Source organism: Polypterus senegalus, chromosome 13 (genome assembly GCF_016835505.1).
Source record: "Polypterus senegalus isolate Bchr_013 chromosome 13, ASM1683550v1, whole genome shotgun sequence".
NCBI classification, from domain to species: domain Eukaryota; kingdom Metazoa; phylum Chordata; class Cladistia; order Polypteriformes; family Polypteridae; genus Polypterus; species Polypterus senegalus.
Genome location: NC_053166.1, coordinates 155762348 through 155786726, shown reverse-complemented (window position 1 = coordinate 155786726; position 24379 = coordinate 155762348). Strand labels below are relative to the sequence as shown.

Genomic DNA, 24379 nt, shown 5'->3' with positions numbered 1-24379 from the left:
CTGAAAGGTCACCAGTTTCTAAAACTAGAAAATATGCCACGTGAACTTTTCCACATTCCAAAAAATTCCAGTACGCTTTCAGTGATTATGTATAAATAGAGTAGAGCTGCAACAAATAGTCGATGTAATCGACGACGTTGACTAAAAAAAATCGTCCAAGCAGATATTTTTTTATTGTCAATGCGTCATAAACAGAACCTTCAATTGATGCTCCAGTCACAAAGAACCACATTGGTTTTTATAACTGCAGTGCACTACAAGAACGTCTGGGGGCAGTATTATTTGTTATTGTTTGTCAAGACGCACGCAGTCCTACCAACGCAAGCATCCTGGAGCTGTGATGCCGACGTCTCTTGAGAGGCAAGTTTTAGCGAGTAAAGTTAGTGTCGCGTGTTAACGTTGATGTTTGTACTATAATGTTTATATCAAGGTTTCGACAATGATAGTTAACCCTTAAACCAACACATACTTAGGGGGTTAATGCACCCCTGGACGACACATACTTTTTAGCTGCACTTTTTTTTTTTTTTTTATATTATAATCCATACAAAGCAATCAAGATTTTACAAAAAGAAAAATTGAGTTAACAGATCGATCCCCACCCCTGAGAGAGAGAGCAAGCCAAATAACGTTAAATTTAAGGCTTGTAAACATACCTAATTTAAAAAAAAAAATTCTCTGTGCTTTATGAACTTATTTTAAAATATTACTGATTAGCTGCACTTTTTAAGTAAACGTCACAATTCACAAACAAAATGTGAAACTTTAGTGTGAAATTTTAATGGAACACATACTTTTTTTTCATGCAAAGAGCATCACAATTACTGCAACACTGATCATTTTACACACTGCAAATGAACTGTAAAAACTATTAAAAAAAAAAAAAAACTACTGCAACATTATGTTTAATATGCAACTAAAGTCATTGATGAAATTCAGCATATCACCGAGCCAGCTGCGCTTGAACTGGCAGCATGCAGACACACAGGGGTAAACGCTGATGATTGCAGGCTCGTTTAGTGCAGCGACTGAATCCCAGAGACAGTGTTGCTGCAGTTCCTCTGGGGCTGGCAGTGGTCGTGAGCTGGCTGCTCAGCGAATACACAGCACAGACCGATCAGCTCTGATGTGCTGTCAAATTGCACTGAGAAACAACTTTAGCCGATTGAGGAGTTCAATGAATGTACATCGCCACTTATACTCGGCTTCGGCGTGCTTCCAAATTGCACTGGAAAGCGACTCTAGTTTCTTGTGGCGTTCAACAAATGTACTTTTCCGAATATACTCAGCTCCGGTGTGCTGGCAGTAATTGTCTTGTTACATATTTTAGTCTGTTTGTTTATTTTTTTTATTTTTGCATAATCTAGTACATGGTGTGATAAACTACAACACTTTCAGAGTGTGACGATTAAAACATCTTTCTCTGTCTGCAAAATCATTCTTATGTATTCCTGCTACCTCTACTCCCTCTGAGCGTCTCTTCTCAGCAGCTGGGAACATTGTGTCAAAGAAGAGAGCCAGGATCACACCAGAGCGCGTCGAAAATGCTCACGTTCCCGCACCGCAATCAGGATTATATGAACTGAATCTTTTATAAACTGTACATTATTGTTTTATTTTATTTGAAGTGAAGCTTTATTTAAACATTTGGACTTTAAGACACACCGGTGGCCATTTTTGTTCAAGCTAAATTGCACTTTTTGTTTAAAGACTACGTGCAGTTTAGTTTGTATTGTTTAATGTATTTCTTTTTTATTGTGATGGTCACACTAATATAAAACATCTGATTATTTTCTATTTCATATGTTTCACTGGTTGTTGTTTTAATTCGATTATTATTCATTTTAATCGTGTTAAAGCAGAGGCATCAGGGTGGCATTCACAGGTGGACAGATGTGAGCAGATGAGGTAAGACAGGCACTGGAGCCCAGAACAGGATGTGCAACCACAGGTCGCAGGCATCAAAATAGTCAGGCATGAAATAATCGTGACTAATCGGGGTTGGAATTGAACGAGTAGTCGACTACCAAAATAATCATTAGTTGCAACCCTAAAATAGAGGAGTGAATACTCTGAAGGAGACAAGTCTGATTAAGTTGATAACTTTTTTTTTTTTTGAAATTAGATTTTTGTTTGTACAGGCTTCATCAGATTTCTCATATTAATCGGTAGCCTAATATTGTTTACAACAAAATTACAGCAGCTTTTTATTATAAATTGACATAATTATAATAGTAATTTGAAAATGTCTTAACTCCTTGATTCTTTATCAATGCAACAGCTCATCGGTTGATGCGTTAGCCATTGCCTCCTATAGCAGCTAGACTGGATATGGTAGTTTTGTAGGTTGGATCTGATTGGGTAAAAGCAAGGGGAAAAAATTCAGTGTAATTACGATTAATGACCATTGACCCAACAGCAACATCAACACTGCCCCAAACATCCAGTTCCTGCCTGTTCTGCTGGCTGCAGTGAGGGCTCCTTCATCTATGTGGGAGAGAATAAGGTAAATGGTCAGCAAGGGGAAAACTGCGTTGAAAAAAACAGACGTTAAAGATGTTTAGAATGATCTACTCTCATTATGGTGGCCTGAAAAAAGGGCAACTCCTACTTATAACAGTGGTTCACAAATTGCAGCAGCAGGAAACGCTGCTTGTGTTTGGCTTGCATTCTTTGTTATAAAATTGACAATCGGCCATTTATGCCACCAGCAAATTGAGCTCATTAAGAACGACTTGCAGGTTTGGTGAGTTACTGTTGTTAAATTAGCCCTAGTTGGAGTGTGTGTGTATTTGTTCTGTGATGGACTGGTGTTTGTCTAGGGATTGTTCCTACCTTGCATCTGATACTGTGTGAGAGGCCTCAACTGCCCATAAATCTGTCCTGGATAAGTGGGGTTGCCAGGCTGGATTAATGGATGTTGCATATACCGGTGCCTAACAGAACACAGTAGTAACAGAACAAGTATTTTGTCAAGCAGAAAGGTGTCAAACAAATGGGAGGAGTATATGGAGTGTGTGGGCCCACATGTGTCGTCCTTGAGTTGGAGTGGCTCGGGTGACTGTGTGGCGTGTGTCATTGTGTGCATTAACTGTCTCTTGTTTTCCTTTTTCTAGGGCCTGAGGCAAACAAGAAGGTGACGGCTCACTGGTGCCTTATTGACTGATGCTGCATGCTTCTAAGCATGGCAAGTGAAGATGATGACCCAGTGGTACAAGAGGTATGGGCCAAAAGGTAGACTTTGAGGTGGAAGTTGGGTTGGCTTCTCAAGTTTTGTCTTATTAAAAGATGAATCTGACAAAACACCCAAAAATTGCATTGGAATGTTAAGCATTTGGAAGACTGGTTAGTCCAAAACACCCGTGTTCCTTATTTCTTGTCGCTGCTTTTCATGTGTTGTACTTCCAGGTGAGATTTCATCAGTTGTCTGCGGTCATCCACAGCCCACCCCTTCTACTAAAGACCAGATCAAATGCGAGTGATTTTTGTCATGGCACGTCACGGACACTTGAGTTAGTCGCTGGGTATTTTACATTACATACCTGAACTTACTGGGAGCGCAGTGATAACTGAATATGTCCAATTGTTTTAGAAGCTTTCATCCTAAATTGATTGTTACTGAAGGTTTATAGAAAATGGGTTGTAGTTTAAGGTGATTTCTTTTTTTGTTTAAGTTTGAGTTTTATTTGCAAAAATTTCTAAGTGTTGGTTCTGATTTGTTTGAGCTTATGTGGGCCTGTGACAGTGGGAGAATTGAGCTGTCATGACCCTCAAAGCTGTTTATATGTCTGTGCCTTGACTGATATGTAAGCTGACTAAAGGATAAGTAGATTCTATTGTAAACCTCTAGAGCAGTCATGGTGTGTTTTTTGTTTTTATTTACAGTATTATAAATGCTTCAATTAAGAACACAGTCTTTTCTGGTGGAAAATTAAATTATATTATGATTGAGAAAAATGCCAAACGTATCCTTTAAAGCTTTAGTGAATTTCTCAGAATATCCTGAAATTATCTCTTCATAAAATTTTAAGTGATCAAATCTAACATAAATGGATCTGTGCAGCAGTTAACACTAGAATCCCTGAAGCCTGTGAAAATATTCTGTGACCGCTGCTGCAGGGGTATGTGGCCACCCTACAGAAACCCCCTCTTAAACAGTTTTTCAATGGGAAATGAGCACACTCTTACGGCGGCTCTTTGCAGGATCAGCTGCAGGCTTGCTGCGCTCCTTGTGCATTTCTTTGAACAATTAAAAGACCGAGCCACGGCCATCCTGTGATCTCATTCTCCTGTCTCTATTCTCCCAGACTCCCTCTGCTCCGGCCGCTGTTTCCGAGCCACTGTATCCCCTTGATGAAGATGACTTTGTGTTCTTTTGAGCACAAGTTGGCGCCGATGAATCAAGTATGACATCTGTTCCTTGTGAGGCCGGTTTGCCTTGGAAATCCTACTGTACTCTCCTGCAACACCCCACTTCTGGTACCACTTGTCAAGCTTGGGGGTCATAAAGTTGCACGGGAGAGTACAGTAGGAATTCCACAAATTAGAAACTTTATTGCTGTTCAGGCTGATACAAACTTAAGTTTTTCAGAGGCGAACTACCCTAACAAGAAACAGCTGTCAGACTTGACACATCGGCCCCAGTTCCTGCTCAAAAGAACACCGTCATCTTCATCAAGGGGGTACAGTGGCTCAGAAGCAGCAGCCAGATTAGAGGAGGGAGTCTCGGGGAAGAGAGACAGGAGAGTGAGACCTCAGGATGGCCATGGCTCAGTCTTCTAAGTGTTCAAAGCCCTGCACGAGGAGTGCTGCAAGCCTACAGATGATCCTGTAAAGAGGAGCTATAAGTGTGTTTGCCATTGAAAAACTGTTTACGAGGGGGTTTCTGAAGGGTGGCCGCGTCCCCCTGCAGCAGTGGTCATATTTTTGTAATGCCGGGCCACCTTGATTTTACTCGCACCTCCTCATCACTGTGTTAATTGCACACCGATAGCGCCCTTGTTTTGCAAATGTGGCAATCGGCAGCTGGGAGGCAGCCTGCTATCCCATACCCCACCAAGGCAGCTGAAGACACAAAATTCTCACAGCTGAAGTCTGCGTATCTAGGAGTGAGATGTCTGGAATTGTGTAGGAGAATAATCTGTCATTACTTGAATCATATACATGTGTGTTCTGTGTCTAAAGCGATCTTTGTAAATGTAGGGTGACATTTCTTGCAAGTTGAACACATAACTAAAACAAATTTTTATGTTATAGTAAAAACAACAAAATGTTGATTTGAAGTGTTTAATGTGTGAAGACTGAAATCCAAATGTCAAATAAACACTCACAGAAGGTATAACAAAACAAGTGTGCTTTTATTCAAGAATAAAACTGAAGAAAAATAAATTGTTCAATTTACATGTTGCTGTCAATGTGTGAAAACTGAAACCCAAATATCAATTGATCTAAAGTAAACACATTTGTACGTGTTTTGTGTTTACGTTTTTCACAATGGAAACATTTCGGTTTCACAAATATCTGCTCCTCTGCTGCAGGGCTAAGAACTGCTGCTTCATAATCGAGACGTTACCTGCTTGAACCCGAGTCCTTCCTGCATTTAGCACTTTCTGGGGGTGTTGCTTTTATTGTTACTATTATATAATAAAAACGTGCATTTGATTTTAGTCTCTAACAAATCAGCAAAACAATTCTTTTCAGTTCTTTCATTCAAGATTAAAACTGAATAAAAAAAAACAAAAAACTAACTTTTACAAGTACCAAATCTTTACACAGGCTGTTAAGACATAAGTTATGTGCAGTTTAGTTTTTATCCCGTTTGTTGTCATTTGAGTTCTTTCTTGCACCAGCATTGACATTTTTTCCCTTATCTGCAATCTCAATATATTCAGAACCCACTCTTCATATTTTGCCCATCTGCTTTGAAGTCCACATGTTCTTATTTTCTTTACTTACCTGTTTGTTTTCTCCCTCTTCAGATTGATGTTTACTTGGCGAAAAGCCTTGCAGAGAAGCTCTACTTATTCCAGGTGAAAATCTTTCCTTTCTTTCATTCATTGCTGTTTCTGCTGATCGTAACCTCACATGAGTGTGTGACTGCATTGTGGTTTGTGCCTGTGAGTGCGTGCGCTAATAACACTTTTTTTATTTATTTTTTTTTTCTGGTGTAATTATTTTCTTTTGCAGTACCCAGTGCGACCTTCTATGATGACCTATGATGATGTCACTCATCTGTCTGCCAAAATCAAGCCCAAGCAGCAGAAGGTGAGGTGCCAGGGTTGCCCTTTCTGTCTGCCTCAAGATTTGCATGTATAGGGTGGTCCAGGTCTAATTATGCAATTTTAATTACACTAACTTAAGTTTATTACATAGAAAATCACCCGACAAATACCAGACCATCGAAGTGTGCGAACTGACAACATGAAGAATCGACTTTGCGCCAAACTGGAATCGTCCCCACATACATCAGTCATCCAGATCTGTATCTGCATAATTAGATCTGGACCCCCCTGTAGTTTAGTGGGTTAGTTTGGTCTGCGTCATGGACACCAGGAATATCCCTTTCAAACCACTACCGATCCACCCATAATCCCTCCCCATCTTCAAAAATGAAGTCGGATTAAAACCGTATTCAGTAATGGCTTTGTATTTGAAAAACAGCTAAAGCTGAGCTTCAGTTTGTGTGACTTCTAATCAGTGAGAATGTCAAACTTGAGGATTGAGGTAGCTGATCTTGTGGATGTCAAATTACAGTCATGGCCGAAATTATCGGCACCCCTGGAATTTTCCCAGAAAATGCTCCATTTCTCCCAGAAAATTGTTGCAATTACAAATGTTTTGGTATACACGTTTATTTCCTTTATGTACGTTGGAACAACACAAAAAACAGAAAAAAACCCAAATCTGACGTGTCACACAACTCAAAAACCGGGTTGGACAAAACTATTGGCACCCTCCACTTAATATTTGGTTGTACGCCCTTTGGAACAAGTAACTGAAATCAAGCGCTTCCTATAACCATCAACAAGCTTGTTCCACCTCTCAACCGGAATTTCTGACCACTCTTCTTTTGCCAACTGCTCAAGGTCTCTCAGATTTGAAGGGCGCCTTCTCCCAACAGCAATTTTGAGATCTCTCCTAAAGTGTTCAATCGGATTTAGATCCGGACGCATTGCTGGCCACTTCAGAACTCTCCGACGCTTTGTCTTCAACCATTTCTGGGTGCTTTTTGAGGTATGTTTGGGGTCATTGTCCTGCTGGAACACCCATGACATCTGATGCAGACCCAGCTTTCTGACTCTGGGTCCTACATGGCACCCCAATATCTTTTGGTAGTCTTCAGATTTCATGATGCCAGTCAAGGCATCCAGTGCCAGAGGCAGCAAAACATCTTAAAACCTCCACCATGTTTGACTGTAGGTACTGTGTTCTTTTCTTTGTAGGCCTCATTCTGTTTTCTGTAAACAGTAGCATGATGAGCTTTACCAAAAAGCTCTACCTAGGTCTCGTCTGTCCAAAAGACATTCGCCCGGAAGGATTTTGGCTTCCTTAAGTACATCTTGACAAACTCCAGTCTGGCTTTTTTATGTTTCTGTGTCAGCAGTGGGGTCCTCCTGGCTTTTCTGCCATAGCATTTCATTTTGTTCAAATGTCGACGGATAGTTCGAGCTGACACCCCGAGTCTGCAGAACAGCTTGAATATGTTTTGAAGTTGATTGGGGCTGTTTATCCACCATTTGGACTGTCCTTCGTTGCAGTCTTTTATCAGTTTTTCTCTTCCGTCCAGGAAGATTAGCTACAGTGCCATGTGTTGTGAACTTCTTGATTATGTTGCACACAGTGGACAAAGGAACATGAAGATCTCTGGAGATTGTTGATATTTTTCCAGTTTTTGTTCTCCAGTCCTCCGACAATTCTCTGCCCTTCTTTCTGTTCTCCATGTTTAGTGGGGCACACTGGGACACACAACAGAAAGATTGAGTCAGCTTTTCTCCATTTTTAACTGCTATATTGCCAGCACCTGTTTCTTGCCACTGGTGAGTTCAAACGAGCATCATATGCTTGAAATAAAACGATTTACCCACAGTTTTGTCCATCTCATTTTTGGAGTTGTGTGTGACATGATGTCAGATTTGGCTTTTTTTTCCTGTTTTTTGTGGTGTTCCAATGCACATAAAGGAAATACAAATGTTTTGGTATACATGTTTAACTGCAACAATTTTCTGGGAGAAATGGTGCATTTTGTGGGAAAATTCCAGGGGTGCCGAAAATTTCGGCCATGACTGTACACACAACCAGGAATCACGGGATGAAAATCTATGCAACTCTGTGACGGTTTCCCAGCACAGTTTCATATTACCAAAGTGTTATTTCTATTGGAGGGGCTAGCTGTACTCGTATTGCTGGTTTTCCTGGTGGCTTGGTTAATTCCCCATTCTTCTTCTTTTGGTTGCTTCTGTTAGGGGCTGCCACAGCGGATCATCTTGTTCCATATTTTCCTGTCCTTGTCATCTAACTCTCTGTTACACCCATCACCTGCATGTCCTCTCTCACCATATCCATAAACCTCTTCTTAGGCCTTCCTCTTTTCCTTTTTCCTGGCAGCTCTATCCTTAGTACCCTTCTCCCAATATACTCTGCATCTCTCCTCTGCACGTGTCCAAATCAATGCAATCTTGCCTCTCTGACTTTGTCTCCCAACTGTCCAACATGAGCTGACCCTCTAATTTCCTCGTTTCTAATCCTGTCCATCCTCGTCGCACCCAATGCAAATCTTAGTATCTTTAACTCTGCCACCTCCAGCTCTGACTCCTGCTTTCTGGTCAGTGCCCCCATCTCCAACCCATATAACCTAGCTGGTCTCGCTACCGTCCTGTGGACCTTCCCTTTCACTCTTGCTCATATCCATCTATCACAAATCACTCCTGACACTCACTCCACCCTGCCTGCGCTCTCTTCTTCACCTCTCTTTTACAAGCCTCATTACTCTGTACTGTTGATCCCAAGTATTTAAACTCCTCCACCTTCACCAATTCTACTCCTTGCATCCTCACCATTCCACTGAACTCCCCGTTGTTTACACACATACAGTATATTCTGTCTTGTTCCTACTGACCTTCATTCTTCTCCCTTGTTTAGCCAAATCCACTTCCTCATAAGAATAGTGGTGGAGAAGCCGTATATCAACATGCTATTTCTTCCTAGACTGACTTCCTCTTTCTGCAGGTGGAGATCGAGATGGCTATGGACACTATGAATCCAAATTACTGCCGCAGCAAAGGAGAGCAGATCGCCTTAAACGTGGATGGGACTGGCATGGAGGAAGGCAACACCTACTCCACGTAAGGCTGCTTTAAAACCTAGTGAAGGACTGGTCATACAGGAGAGTTTACATTCACGCCTAGGTGTTATCTGAAACGGTGAAAAGATGACCCAAAATGACACGGCTGTTTGGCGTGTATTTAATGAAGATGCCCACTGAGGACCTGTGAGGTGTTTGTTTCTCACAACTCTGATGTCCTTCTGCTCTTATGCAGTCGTGCGTCTGGACCTTCTCCTTTTTCTCTATCCTGGTCAGATCCAGTTTGCTCTCCTAGCAGTAATAAACACAATTATCAATAATTAATCAACAAGCAATCAACACCTTTGTATGAAATCTTCAGGCTCTGCCAGTCTATCACATGGAATAGTTTTCATTTTGCCAAAAAACCCCACTAGACTGACCTGTTTTAAAGAACTTGTAGGAATGCCAGGATATTGCAACTCAAGGAACGACGATTTACTTACTTTATTGAACAGAGTAACTGGTTTCTGCAAGGGTTTCCTCTAATAACCAATTAGTATTTAAAATGACAAATGTTAATCTAAGGGAGTCAACCACTGGGACACTGGTGTAGTTGCTTTGCAGTCCAATATGACTAAATTTAAAAATCATTCTTTTCACACAGCAATATCAATTAGAAACACGAGTAATGTCTTGGCTGTATGTTTAAATCAATTTAGTCATATCTTGGTAAACTATCAAGTTATCAAAAACATGAAACTTTCTGGATGATTTTAAAATTTTGAATGCTTGTGTATCTTTATATATATCTGTACATCTCCCTGTACAGGAAACTCATGGACAAACAAGTGTTTTCTTCAATTCAAGCCACCACCAGCACCTCCCGCTATGCAGCAGCCATTTTTAAGAAGGGTGAGTATGAGAGTAACTGGGATTTAGCATTGTCGCCCAGCATGCATCTGAGAGCAAAGTGGCTAGCATAGAGTAATCTTGAATAGCTACCTTATTTCTTTCTGTTTGACTACTTACTTTGCTAGGGGAGCTCCATGTCACTCCACTGCATGGCATTCTGCAGCTGAGGCCAAGCTTCTCGTATCTAGACAAGGCCGACTCCAAACACAGAGAGAGGGAGGCTGCAAATGAAGGTAAGGTGGCCTTTTGATTAACACTGACCCTACCCAGCAGGAAACTGCCTACTCATGTCGCTCACAATAAATTTAAGAGTGGTGCTTTTTTATTTCTCTCTATTATAATAAAAAAGTCTTGGGCAACAAGACTTTTTATCCTGCGACAAGACATGAAAGAATCTCATGTTAAAAGTCTCTTCAAAAAGTCAAGTCGCATCATACTTACAACCTTTGGAACCAAGACCTGGGAGACGGTGACTTTTGCCTTTGTATTCTTTCAAGTCACACCCTACTTGCATCCATTTTCAAACAAGACCACGGTCCTCTCACCTGTCATTCGTGTGAATGCTTTTGTCAGACACACTTCCTGCTCTCTCAGCTCTTAAAAATTTTTAAGCTTTAATTGGGAACTTAAAGTGAAGAAAAAAGACATATGTCCAAATCGTATTGAAGAATTTCATCACAAAGGGTTATCTACAGAAAAAATGAGTACATGGGCAATCCTAGCACCGACAAACGAATTTACGCCAAAAATGTCGATCGGTTGCACGGCAAATTGGTTCAATGCGTATCAATAGACTCTGCTGAAACAGTTGGTGGTGATGGTGCGGAAGATGAAAACATCAACTTCAAATATTACGAAGAATATCTACAACCGTTAACACCGTCCGGTCTTCCACCGCACAAATTACTGTAGAAAGAAGTATGTATCCAAGAAAGGTAATGTAGTACATCTTCAGGGGATAACATTACACACCAAAGAAGATCTTGATTGTGCCATACTTGATGTGCCATTCGTATTAAAACGTTAACGGCTTCCCGTTGGAAAAGCTTTTGTAAAAACAATTAACAAATCTCAGAGCCAAACATTCGAAAAAGTCATTTTATTTAATAGAGAGTGAGAAACAAAATGCAATCACGGGCAGTTATGCGTCACATGGATGCAAATGTAACACTTCGCATGAAAATTTAAAATCTGTCTAAATTGTACATTCACATCCCCGTACGCAAAGAGACTAGCGCGTAGCACTGGCCAGGGGGATGGTGAGCAGGGGGTCAAAGCCCCCTAATTTTAGTAAAAAGTTGGCATTTTTTCCTACTGCCTGATTTATTTGTTAAGGCAAATTGCACCAAAACTATTTTGTATTTGACTGACCAGAGGACCCTGCCATTGAAATGAGACTTTATAAACCACAGATTCATTTCTTTGACATTTTTTTTCATTTTGTAGGTGGGGACTCCTCTCAAGATGAGGCAGAAGAAGATGTCAAGCAGATCACTGTGAGTACTTGTGTGCTCCTAGTTTTAGCACTTTAGCAGATGCTGAGAATTGTCTTTTTCCAATTTGCTTTCACTTCTGTTTGCAGGTGCGCTTTTCCCGGCCAGAGACTGAGCAGGCACGGCAGAGGCGAATTCAGTCGTATGAGTTTCTGCAGAAGAAACAAGCAGAAGAACCCTGGGTCCACCTACATTACTATGGGCTAAAGGTACAGAGTGCAGGGGTAATATGGGTTTGGAGATTGGATCATCCCAATGGTCCTGAGCATTCAACACTAGGCATGAGACAATATTTTATGATACTAATTCTTGTTGTAATTCAGGCTTCACAATGCAAGATTCCCACGATGTGAAATTTCCATAAAAGAAATGTATATTTAGTGCAACTTATTAGACATTCATAAACCAAAACACTGCAAAATTTAAGTCAGAGTGCAATTACGCAAGTATAAACTCATGTTTTTGCAAGCTTTTTCTTTTTTTAAAGTAGTCTTAAATGTTAACCTAGAATGTGTGAACTGCAGTAACATAAGATGTCTGGCATGTAAATTAGCACATGCAAATAAGAATGTCACTGTATGCTGTACACAAGACAATAACAACCCTATTCATCCACATTTAAATGTAGCTTTTTGTTTTCTGAGTTGACACCAAGCACCACTCCAAAAATGGCTGTGCCTTCCTGACCTGTGAGTCCTGACTGGATCTATGAAGAACTTGTGTTCTGTTCATGCAGCTCTCTGCATGAAGCTAAGACTTCTCTGCAATATCCCCTGCACCTGAACACACTTGGTTACTGGGTACAGACATATCGGGGACTGGTGTCTCATTTGACCAGAAAAGCAGACATTACAAATGTGTCTGCTTTCTCTCTCGACCATGCCGAGTCACTGCAAGATCCACTGCTGTATATAATTCCTCATTGCTGTAGTCAACTCCTATTTGTGAATCAGTGTTGGTTAAAGGTGTGTCCGTCATTTGAGCACTCCTTCTCCCATCCCCACGCCTTGTGAGAGCTGCTGGTTTGAGTATATCATGAGAACGGTTTCTGTATGATGATATATTTATACTCTGCTGATCCCAGCAGAGTGTTGCCCACCAGGGGGCGTACGGCTCCTCAAAACCCAGACACACCAGACACTGGGCCCCAGTTCAGCACAGCACATGTTTTATTCTTCAGTGGGGAAGCGTTTTCTGTTGCTCCCCACTTCACAGCACAGTACAAAAGCACCGAACACAATACAACAGTTCTTCCTTCTCCCTCTCGACCTTTGTCCTCTACCTCCCAACTCTGGCTGTCCAACTGGTGGTGAGGCGACTTTTTTTTTGTAGTGCAACCCGGAAGTGCTCCCGGTGTTTCTTGACCTTCTTCCGGGTGTGGTGGAAGTGGTGCCACAAAGGACTCGGCTATACCTGCAGCACCCCCTGATGGTGCCCATGGAACCCAACAGGGCTGCTCCTAACTACAGTTCCCAGCATGCCCTGTAGAAACTCATGGTACTGTAGTGATTTAGGGGGCTGCCCTCTTATGTCTCGGGGAAGATACTGTCTTAAACAGGTTCTCTCCCTCAGTCCTTCCAGCCAGCCAGCATCCCGGCTGGTTAATGGCACTGGCCATCCGTCACAAGAGTTTGATTTGAAAAAGCACTTGGGTGGATGTAGTAGTGCGTTTTATGGAACAGAGTTGCAATTCAGTATACTCTTCAAAGGATGCAACTCACTAAATTAAGTGTGGGCACATGAAACACGCAATTTTACTGTAGTCCCAGCGCCCTTTCGTATTATATAGTGAGTCCTCTGTTGTGCACACACTTGCCATACGGACTACGGTTTGGGCATGTTATACATTCATTCATTCTTTTCTTTTTCAGATATTTAAAGTCCCTACTTTCGATAGAAGCTTTCATTTGTCTTTGTTTTTCATTCCTGTGTGGTAATGTCGTACAACATGCGATACAAGGCTACATTTATTATTGAGAGTATTTTGTATCACAAAATTTGATACAGTGAAATTTGGTCACCTGCCTATTCAATACATTTGCATAATGCAAGATAACACAGAGCTGAGCATCACATTATCAGTTGGTATGACAACATTTTGTGCTTCAAGTTCTGCTGTAGCAAACTCCACATACGGTATGAGAAACTTCTACTTGTTAGGCAGTTGTTTTCATGTTAAGGGGCACTGCATTGAAAACTGTTCCATTTTCCCACAACTGCTTCCTGACATCAAATTACTGAGCTAAAGCATCTTAACTGTCAGCTAAACAAATGGAGCCTGATGGACTGAATGGTTGCCTCTTGTTTTTCAGATTTCTTACCAGGGGCACACCTGGCAAGATGACCTCTGCCTCACTGTCAATGCCACTTGATTTTGCGGGTAGTAAAAAAGAGGTTGATGGCCGTGGCACAGTTATGGTTTAGGTTATAGCCAAACAGCTTGTGAAGTGGGCTTGTCTTTCTGTTTCCCTTCTAGGACAGCCGGTCTGAACATGAACGCCAGTACCTCCTCTGCCAGTCCACAGAGATGGTAGAAAACACAGACCTAGTCAAATCTCCAAGGTATCAGTATTGCCTGAGCAAATGGTCCAACTATGATATTGTATGCTGGAGACAGAAGATTAAATGGTTCCTGCTTCCTTGACTTTTTTTTTTTCTTTTTCCCCTTTCCAGTGAGTACTTGGCAATGCTGATGCCCTCTGCTGTGGAGGAGGAGGTGTAAGTTTTTAATAAGCAGATTTTAATTAATTAAATTGCTGGTGATTTAGAGCAACGTGGGTGCATGCTCAGTTCCCACCTTGCATCCTGGGAGACCTCAGGGCTTGGCAGGTGTGTGGAATGTGGGAGTAAGAAAGCCTCGGAGAAAATCCTACCAATCCAAAGACTTGCTACTAAGTTAGCTTGCTTTGGGCATGTCAGTAATTGAACTGGTATCTTCCTCTGAGCCCATTTCTGACTTTCACTGTTTGACAGGGAACGTGTGCCTGTGGGCCTGTCGTCCTGTCCAGGAGGGTGGAAGAACAACAAATTCAGCTGGCTTGGTGCCACCCTGTTGCAATGCACAGACCTCTAGGTCAAAGGTGACACTTTTCAAACATTTGACTGACACCCTTTTTTCTCTTCCTGTTTCAGAGAGAAGCCAGTAGTGCCCAGTAATGTGTTATCGATGGCACAGCTAAGAACGTTGCCTCTTGGTGACCAAGTGAGGACCGTCATGAAGAATGGTAGGCTTTGGAGGCGGTTGTGTTAGTTGTATGACTGAAGTTCCACAGTACCACTGGGATATACAATACATGCCAAGTGTGTTTTTAAACGTTGCTGGAGGGGTCAGTCCTGAAGGATCATACTGGCTGCAAGTTTTTGTTCCAACCAGATAGCTTGCCATTGACCGATCTTATTTAAATTTATGGCTTGTTAGTGTTTTCACTGTGTTGGGTCATTCTAGTATCGTTTGTTATTCTTTTCCAAGGATATCAACCAAATGATCAGTAGCCTGAAACAGATGAGCAGTTTTTTTTTTTTTTCCTCTTTCTCTCAAGTTTTTTTTATAAATCTTATACATAAACTTCTACGTGTGGAAGTGTGTGTGTCTGTCTGTCTGGCCCAGAAGTTAGAGGTGGAGTTGGGCTAAGGGCTCCACCTCCGAGGATTCACAAACGAGGCCAGCACATTGGCAAAACAAAACCTCCGCAGTGAGAGTCACTCGCTCATCTGCCATTACAGCATGGTGAGCCCATTGGCAAAATGGTATCCCTTTTACTTTTCCTCCCGCCGCTAATACACAAGCGAGGCGAGCACATCAGCAAAATGAAACCTCAGAAGAAAGACAGCTGCTCGGCTGCTAATGCACAAACGATGCAAGCACGTCGGCAAACAAAACCTCCAAGGAAAGCGACTCTCAGAGTAGTTTCTTTCAATTACCTGACATCTCTACATTTCAGTTGTGTTTTTTTTTCTTTCTGACATTTCAATATCTTCTAGGACCCCGTGCTGCTTACATAGCTGGTATTTTATAAACCCACTTTACACCTGTGCATATTCATTGTGAACAAAGTTAAATGGAGAACTTCTGGTTCCTTTGTCATTTGCACCTTATTGCTAGTAAGGAGCGGTTAAAAATGGTGAATGCAGCTGTTTAAAGCAAAAAGAAAAGCAGTTGGGGGGGGGCAAGTGAACTAAGTTGAACCATAAAAACGATGATTGACTACCAATTAAGAAACTGAGTTGGAACAAAAACCTGCACCAAGTACAACTCTCCAGGGCTGACTTTACAGCCATCTGCCTTAGTGTTATGATTAACTGAGAATGCACGGCTATGTCCACACTACAGTGTGTCCATTTAAAAACTGCGTATTTAAGTGAAAATGATCTCTGTCCAAACTTAACGTTTTCACATTTACAAAAGTATCCCTTCCCAAACTTAAGAGTGAAAACGCATAGTTCACCTAAATTGTGCATGTATACACCAGCAAAAACGAAGTGTCCTCCATAAAGGGGCAATTATGCCAGCCGCTGCATGATTCAACAAAATTGTAGCGACTGGAAAATTATTTGCCTTTTGCGTGTGTAAGCATCATTCAAACTGTACAAAACACAACTTAAGACGTTTACAGGTAAACAACACAACAAGTTTCTTGGAAAGCAAACCCCTCTGTCTGCTATCTTGGAGTATGATTCACCTCCAGGAATGACATGATGAAATGAACAGGATCCAATCGGGAACAGGCGTCTTAATAAGGGGTGGAGTGGTGGCTCTGACGCTAAGGATCTGCGCTTGTATCCCGAAGGTTGCTGGTTTGGCTGCCAAAGGAGATGCTACTGTGCTGGGCCCTTGAGCAAGGCCCTTAACCTTCAATTGCTTCTCTCTCTCTCTCTCTCTCTGACATTCTCTGCTCCTGACGGCGCTCCTTTGAAGAGAAGATCTGTTTGCATTCTTTTAATTGTAAGAAAGAACTGTCCTCTCTGTCTTGGCATGGAGCACAGTTTAAACTTTTGACTAAAGGGTGTTATTTCATGTCTAGAGGGCTCTAATAATGTTAAAAAACGTATTTTAGAAGGTCGTAAACAGGTTTTCTGTGCTCTAACTGCGAAAAGATTAGATTTATAAATAATCCTACTTCGTGGAAATTCATTTATCGCAGTTGAGTCTGGAACTGATTAACTGCAATAAACGATGGTTTAGTGTATAACTTTGCGGAGAATATTTATAAACCGTGTGGGAGAGTTAATAAGGGCTTAAAATATATAAAAACCATACAAACATCTGGTTTCTACTTCGCGGATTTTCACCTATCGCGGGGGGTTCTGGAACACAACCCCTGCGATCGAGGAGGGATTACTGTACTAGCATTTTCAGAAATATACGTCTATGGAGAGATTTTTTCAAAAGTTTGTTTCCATCTTTTATCCACGCTATCCAGGCATTTTTATCCCTTGAAAATGGAGACTTTTTTTTCCAAATGAAAATGTAGTAGTGTGGACATAGTGCTGATGACCCCTAAGGTTTTGTGATCTGCCATATTTGTAAATACCTTATCTACAACTTTAAACATTAAGATGATAAATCTGAACCCTGACATCTGCTTCACCCACAGTGAAAATCCTACCATTTGCCAATCTTATGGGTCTCCTCAGCTCTGGTACAGATTCTACTTCAGTATTGCGGTGCATCCAGCAAGTGGCGATGCTCGTCCAAGGGAACTGGGTGGTAAAGAGGTCAGTCTCTTCTGGTCTACCGTCTGTAACCTTTTGAGTAAATGAAGCATGGAATGGCCCTGCGTTGCCTGTTTACGTGCGTCTGTACAGCACAAGGATAACATGGGAGGGCTGTGTGGGTTTTTGTACCTTGACGTGTTTTTCATCTGTCTATACAGTGATGTTCTTTACCCCAAAGACACCTGCAGCCCCCACAGTGGTGTGCCATCTGAGGTCCTGTGTCGTGGGAGAGATTATGTGGTGAGCTTCCTGTTAAGACTTGTTTAAAAGCCTGATGTGGTATAATCTGTGGTAGCAGTCGAGAGCTTGGTGTTTAATGAGGGTGGAATTAAATGGGATCCTTTAATGAAACATTGAAAGCCTTATTGTTGTGAAATGTGAGCGGCTGCAGACAGAGCAGCGTGACATTTTTATTACATCTCATGGTGAAGGACACCAACACTGGCTGATGTGACTTTTTTCTTTCTTTCAGATGTGGAGGTTCACACAGGACAGATGGGTGGTGAGGAAAGATGTCTCTACCGTCACTAAGGTGCATAATCCTATACTAAATGTATGGGCTAAATCCTGCTGGCCCTGTACGGGTTAACGGCTGAGTTGTTGTCGGTTAATGGTCAGGTCCCAAGTTTATTTGAAAGGTTAAGATGATTTTATAAAGTTCTCTTTCTTCGACTTGTGCCGTTTACAAATCAGTTTGTGTAGCCCACTAGTTAATTGTACCATCTCTGTTGCACGCCATACTGTAAAGTGTGCATTTTTTAATTTCCATTACACATTATCGTTATATTCACTGTTAAGACCCATGCTAGAACAGATTACCTGTTGCTTCAGTGTGGATTTAAATTCACATCTGCTTATCCAGTTCAGGTGTCTCGGCAGCTGTCCGGCCCTGAAGTGAGACGTGGAGTCGGGGTAAGGGCTCCGCTCTCTTAGTCGCTAATAACACAAGCAAGGCGAGCACATCGGCAAAACGAAACCTCAGAAGAAAGACAAAGTCACTTAGCTGCTAACATCGGCATAACGGTTTCCCTTTTACTTTTCCTCCCGCTGCTAATGCACAAGCGACGTGAGCACAGAGTAGTTCCTTTCAATTACCTGACATCTCTACATTTCAATTTTTTTTTTCCTGATGAGTTCAATAGTTACTAGGACCCCAGACTTTTTACGGCTCACAGGCTTACGTAGCTAATATGAAATAAAGTTCATTCTCTTGTTTTTCTGCATAAATAACTTGGTGATGTGAAACAGTTTGACACAAAGGAAAACTTTTACAGCTGCCAGCATAAACCATGCAAATTGCTTTCTCCACCCCATTGTGCAGTATTCTCCTACAAGCCCACCTTGTCCCACGTGACTGTTTCTGCTCTTAATTTAGTTACCTCCTGAGGATGTGAAGGATTTCCTGGAGCAGATCTCCGTTCCACGAGTGAATCGCGGTTGGGAGTTCCTCCTGCCAGCGGACACAGAATTTGTCAGGAAACACCCAGACGTGGCACAGAGGCAGCACATGTTGTGGCTTGGAATCCAAGCCAAGTGAGTAGGGGGTTAACAAACTGGGCTTCAGATGGGACTCTGAACAGGTGTCTGGATCACTCATCTCCTGCTTTGATTCATGTAGATTAGAAAAGGTGTTCCATCTCTCCAAAGAAGACATGATGCCAAAGAAGATGCAGGACGCCCCACGAGGTAAGAGGGGGCAGAAGTTCTGTTTCAGTTAGCTTGAAAGCGAGAGAGTACAGATGCATTGTGTTAATGAAATGAGCCCCTCGCATGAAGAGTAAACCCAGCACGATTGGGGATGTGGGGGGCTTAACAAGAACATCTTAGGAGTTCTCTTTTCAGATCTGTAATTTATCCTGAAATTATAAATCCTGAGCAATATTTTATATGGCAGCATAAACAGCAAGCATCATCATCAAAGTGTTCCACAAGTTAGACAACCAAGCCATACAATACCAGAATGGAAGGTGCTAATGGAATAAAATGGAGAAAACAGTCCATTTTCAAAGCTGAGTAATAAGACTGATGGAACTGCCTTTGTCTTTTTGTCTTGTGCTGGACTGCAGGAATGGCTGTGGTGAGTGGGGAGCAGCGCGTCAATGTGGCGAGAGCAAAGGTGCAGGAGAACTACAACGCCATGGAGAAGGAGCTGCTTTCTCGGAGGAGTGGAGTCATAGAAGGAAATGTGAAGATCAAAGAAGAACCCCTGAGTGACGGGGAGGAGGCTATGGATGTCTCAGGGATGAATGGCTCTCTCAATGGCATGCATACTGATGACAGCATGCGGGACTCTCTGAATGGTTATTACCCTCCGGGTACCCCACGGGGCAGTGCCCCTCCCATGCAGGAACTGCGGGACTTTGTCAGCAGCATCTTTAGGAAGCACTTTGTCTTAACGTTGAGCGAACTCAAGAGGCTCTTCAACCTGCACCTGGCCAGTCTGCCCCCAGGGCACAGCCTGTTCAGCAGCATTTCGGACCGCTTGCTGCAGGAGGTGGTGCTCGACAGCAACTGCAAGCAGATTCTGGTGCCGGTGAGTGTGTTCTAAGGGGTTGTGTCCGAGCGCCAGGGACAAGAGGACCTTTCTGGGAAATGTACCTCCCTAATGGGATCTAGTTCAGTGGTCACCTTTGACTGAGTCCACTTTGAGGCCACTTGGCATTAAAACCTCTTTTTACTTTTTCTCAGTTCCCACCACAGTCTCCTGCCACAGCTGATGAGCAAAAAGTGTTTGCGATATGGGAGACGGGGGATCCGCTTGACCAGGTGAGCATCAGCCGCTGCACGCCTGTGTGTGTGTTACTTTTCACTTGGCAGAAGTCCTGTTGCTAGGTGTCTTTCCCCTTCTTCACTTCCATGTCACTTCCCTTTGCTGTTAGCATCGGCAGCTGCTGCTGGAGATCTTCATGAAGAACTACCGGGTCCGGCGCAATATCATTCAGAATAAGCTGACCCAGGAGTTTGGCGACAGCGTTACAAAGTCTGACATTGACCGACTGCTCAAGGTACTGCTTATTTTTTAATTTTTCTCTCTTGTGTTCTTCGATTTGCAGCACGTTCAGAAAGTCTTCAGACCCCTTCACTTTCTTCATATTTTGTTATGTTGAAACCTTTGTGCTAAAATTGTTTTAATTTTTTCCCCTCATTAAGTAACACTTAACACCCCAAAAGTAACAAGAGAATTCTTAAAGTGCATTATTTATTAAAGTAAAAAACTGAAATATCACATAGACCCAAGTATTCTGACCCTTTGCAGTGACACTTGAAATATGGCTCAGGTGCATCCCATTCTGTTTGATCTTCATTGAGATGGTTCTATATCATGTTCAGGATCCACCTGTGGTTAATTCAGTTGATTGCACTAATTAGGAGAGGAACACATTGGGCTATAGGAGGTTCCACAGTTGAGCAAAACTCAAGCCATGCGGTCAAAGGAATTGCCTGCAGAGCTTAGAGATGGGATTGTGTCAGCAAAGTTCTGATAGACGCTACCAAAACCATAATCTGCTGCACTGAAGGTCCCCAAGACACAGTGGCCTCCTTATTTCTTAAATGGAAGAAGTTTTCAGACTCCGTACTCAGTACTAGCTTGGATTCTTGGGTTTGACATGTCAAGCTTTGTGCACCCGGATTTGAGGATTTTCTGACGTTCTCCTCCGCAGATCCTCTTAGGCTCGGTCCGGGTGGATGGAGAGACTTCGTGTGGACAGCTATGTTCAGATCTCTCCATAAACGTTCGATTGGGTTCAAGTCCATACTTGGGCTGGGTGAGTTCAGGACTTTCCCAGAGTTGTCCTCAAGCTACTCCTGTGTTTTTGGTTTGACCTGTTGGAAAGTGAACCTTCAGGCCAGTCTGAAGACCAGAATGCTTTGCAGCAGACTTTCATTTAGCATGGCTCTGTGCTTTGCTCTGTTCCGCTTTACCTCAACCTTGACTAGTCTTCTAGTCCCTGATGATGATGACACCACCATGCTTCACCGTTGGAATGGTCTTGTGTAGCGATGAGCAGTGCCCGGTTTCCTCCAGACGTGACACTTAGAATTAACTCTTTGGAGGCGGGAGTTGACTTGAACTAATGTCAACATCTACAGGTAGCAGGCAACAATCAGTTGTACACATCAACAAAAGTCGCTGTTACATTTTGGTTTCATTCTGTTCGCTAGATGGTAGTCGGCTGCATTGATTTAACCTTGAATCTCCGCGTATGCACAGAGTAGTGCAGAATGAACAAGGTCTTGCACACAATTGTTGTAGGTGCTGCAACAAATCGGCTAAAATGGCATCGTCGTCTGGCAAGAGACCAAAGCAAATGCGGAAAGCAGTCTGCTCAGTGGATAACGTTTTTCAGATTATTGTTGATTCAGACACTGACTGACTTATCGGACTCTGATTTTGATGCAAGTCATGCTGAGATCAAAAAAGAAAGTGCGGTACCTGCAGTAGCTGATTGGTCCTCAGCCGACTGTAGTGATTAATACAACGCTGTCATAGATACGTGAATTCACATACTGGAGCGGCTCTTGGAACATAAAACACGGTGACATTTAGATGGATGGATAGATACTTTATTAATCCCAAGGGGAAATTCACAAACATTTGTGTTATGGAAGCGTTTTATGTTGCGTTTTTGTGTTGAGTTTTTTGGAAGAAAATATATTCAGACTTGTGCTAATATGTAAATGAATAAATTAGCCCTTAAAGAGTTAAGGATAGGCTGTTCATTTTTGGTTTCATCCGACAAGAGACCCTTTTTTCCCCACAATAAGTGTCTTTTTGCAAACTTCAGGCAGGCTTTCATGCGTCTTTTACTGAGCCTCCATCTTGGCCACTCTACCGTAGAGCCTACAATTAGTGGTGGTTGCCATCCTTTAAGTTTCTGTCATCTCATAGATTCTCTAGAGCTCTGCTAGAGTGACCATCAGGTTCATGGCCATCTCCTTCTCTCCCACCGATTGCTCATTTCAGCAAGGTGGCCAACTCTTTGAAGAGTCATGGTTGTTCCATACTTTCATCTAAGAATTCATGGAGTTTACTGTGCTCTTGGGAACCTTCAGTGCTACTGATGATGTTGGTCGCCTTTCCCAGATCAATGCCTCATCACAGTCCCGTCTCTCTGAGCTCTGCAGGAAATTCCTTAGGACCTCATGGTTTCGGTTTTTGCTCATCTGTGGGACCTTCTGTAGACCACTTTGTGCCTTTCCTAATCAGCCCAGTCAACTGAATTGACCACAGGTGGACTTCAGACATCTCAATGATGATCAATACAATGAGATGCACCTGAGCCAAAGAAAAGGGTCTGAATACCTGTTACCGTATATATCTGCGGATAAGTTGGGACTTGATTTTACCGTATAATTTCTGGTATTTTATAATGTCACTTGTATATGTCAAATGCGGAAAACTCATGCTATTGGTCCAAGAGATTGATATGCTAACGCCCACCTGAGAGAGTAACCATGGAGCCCACAGCCTTTTTTTTTTCTATGTGGGTGTGGCAATGTGCGCTCTATCGGCACCTGCTCCTAACCCCCTCCCCCCACTTCTGTCTTGTGCCTACGTCGCCACACAGTGATCCTAAAACTACTCTGAAGCGATGTTTGCACTGTTTTGTGTTTGTATCTCACACACGTTTATCGTAAAAGCATCCCTTATCCACGATGGAGCGTTCAATCAGAAGAAAATATGAAGCTGGTTTTAAATTTTAAAAGTCGTTGAAATAGCGAAAGAAATTGATAACTACACTGCGGCAACAAAATTCGATGTGTCTGAGAAACGGGTGTGAGATTGGAGGAGGTAAAAAGATGTAAAAAAAAAAAAAAGAAAAAAAGAAAATTGTCACATTTTTGAACATGCGTGCAAGTCGGGGGGGTCTGATTTTTATGATCGATTTTTTTTTCGGGTTTCAAAACCCGACTTATACGCGAGTATATATGGTGTGTTTAATAAACTTGAACAGGTCTGTTATCCTGTTTTCATGTCATCAGTAATTTTAGCACAAAGCAGAAGCATCATACATTGGGGTCTGAGGACTTTCTGAAGGCTGCGTATTTGTCCACTGACCCGGAGTGTTTTATCTTGTTTTTGTCGTCCTCCTACAGGAGTGCTGCATGTGCTACGGGGCAATGTGGTATCTCAAGGGGACGGTGCCATCCTGACAGTAGTGCTGAGGAGGGGGGTCCGGGAGCCACATGGGAGGCGTCTTTCTCTCAAGGACTTTGGCTGATCGGCACACTGGGGAGCGAAGAACCAGGCTGGGTGATCGGGCCAGCCTCCTGTCCACACAAACTGTGTCATTGGAGCAAGCGAAACCGACTCCGAGACCACCAGGGTCTGCCAACAAATTCAAAAATGAATTGAGAGGAGGAGAATTTTTTAAATGATGGATTGCTGAGGATTTGTAAGTGGAAGGGTTGTGGTTAAGCAACATTCTTAATGTTTTTGTTTTGTAGCTTGTTACTTTTTAAAATGATGATGATGATGATAATCTGTAGAGTATATGCTGTCCACCCAGTTGGTGGTCCATGTCTGGTGTGGCCATGGCCAAAGCTGCTTTCTCCAGGCACAGTGTCGACTCTTAAATGGTTGAAATGTTGAATTTTCTAGAAGTTCCTGCTTATATGGAATTACAGCCATTGGGCATTAAGGGGATTTTGCGGTTGCCTCCTAGACAAAGTCCATTTATCACGGTCATATAGACCCCGTTGGAAGTCGTATTGGTGCTGCCTTGATTTAAAATCTGGTGAAGGGCACCTCAGGAAATGTGTCCATTGCTTACCACGCAGAGGATGATAATGATGAACTTTAAAAGTGAAGTGCAAATAAAGACTTGCAAAGAGTTTATGCAGCGTGTGGCCCCAAGTGAATGCGTCAGTCATTGTATTTGACTTCAGTGCGTCGATTGTAAGCTATGAGGGTCTCTCTGTGGGATGCCTGGCCGGGAATTTGTCCATCTGCCATGCTGCCTGAGATGCCACT

At 42.4% G+C, this 24379-nt stretch overlaps 1 protein-coding gene across 1 annotated transcript in view; it reads left to right on the top strand.

Annotated features, from left to right (window-relative positions):
* Positions 1 to 24244, top strand: part of polr3e (polymerase (RNA) III (DNA directed) polypeptide E) — a 33154-nt gene extending 8910 nt beyond the window's left edge. The window contains exons 2-21 of the mRNA XM_039774584.1: positions 3117 to 3220; positions 5979 to 6029; positions 6187 to 6264; positions 9226 to 9341; positions 10113 to 10195; positions 10321 to 10428; positions 11642 to 11691; positions 11778 to 11897; positions 14165 to 14250; positions 14362 to 14406; positions 14821 to 14912; positions 17283 to 17403; positions 17562 to 17643; positions 17876 to 17935; positions 18779 to 18936; positions 19022 to 19089; positions 19470 to 19936; positions 20092 to 20169; positions 20283 to 20408; positions 23503 to 24244. Of these exons, the coding sequence (XP_039630518.1) occupies positions 3173 to 3220; positions 5979 to 6029; positions 6187 to 6264; positions 9226 to 9341; positions 10113 to 10195; positions 10321 to 10428; positions 11642 to 11691; positions 11778 to 11897; positions 14165 to 14250; positions 14362 to 14406; positions 14821 to 14912; positions 17283 to 17403; positions 17562 to 17643; positions 17876 to 17935; positions 18779 to 18936; positions 19022 to 19089; positions 19470 to 19936; positions 20092 to 20169; positions 20283 to 20408; positions 23503 to 23559 (2094 nt within the window). The 5' untranslated portion in view covers positions 3117 to 3172 and the 3' untranslated portion in view covers positions 23560 to 24244. The remainder of the gene's footprint in view (positions 1 to 3116; positions 3221 to 5978; positions 6030 to 6186; positions 6265 to 9225; positions 9342 to 10112; positions 10196 to 10320; positions 10429 to 11641; positions 11692 to 11777; positions 11898 to 14164; positions 14251 to 14361; positions 14407 to 14820; positions 14913 to 17282; positions 17404 to 17561; positions 17644 to 17875; positions 17936 to 18778; positions 18937 to 19021; positions 19090 to 19469; positions 19937 to 20091; positions 20170 to 20282; positions 20409 to 23502) is intronic.
* The last annotated feature ends 135 nt before the right edge of the window (positions 24245 to 24379 follow it).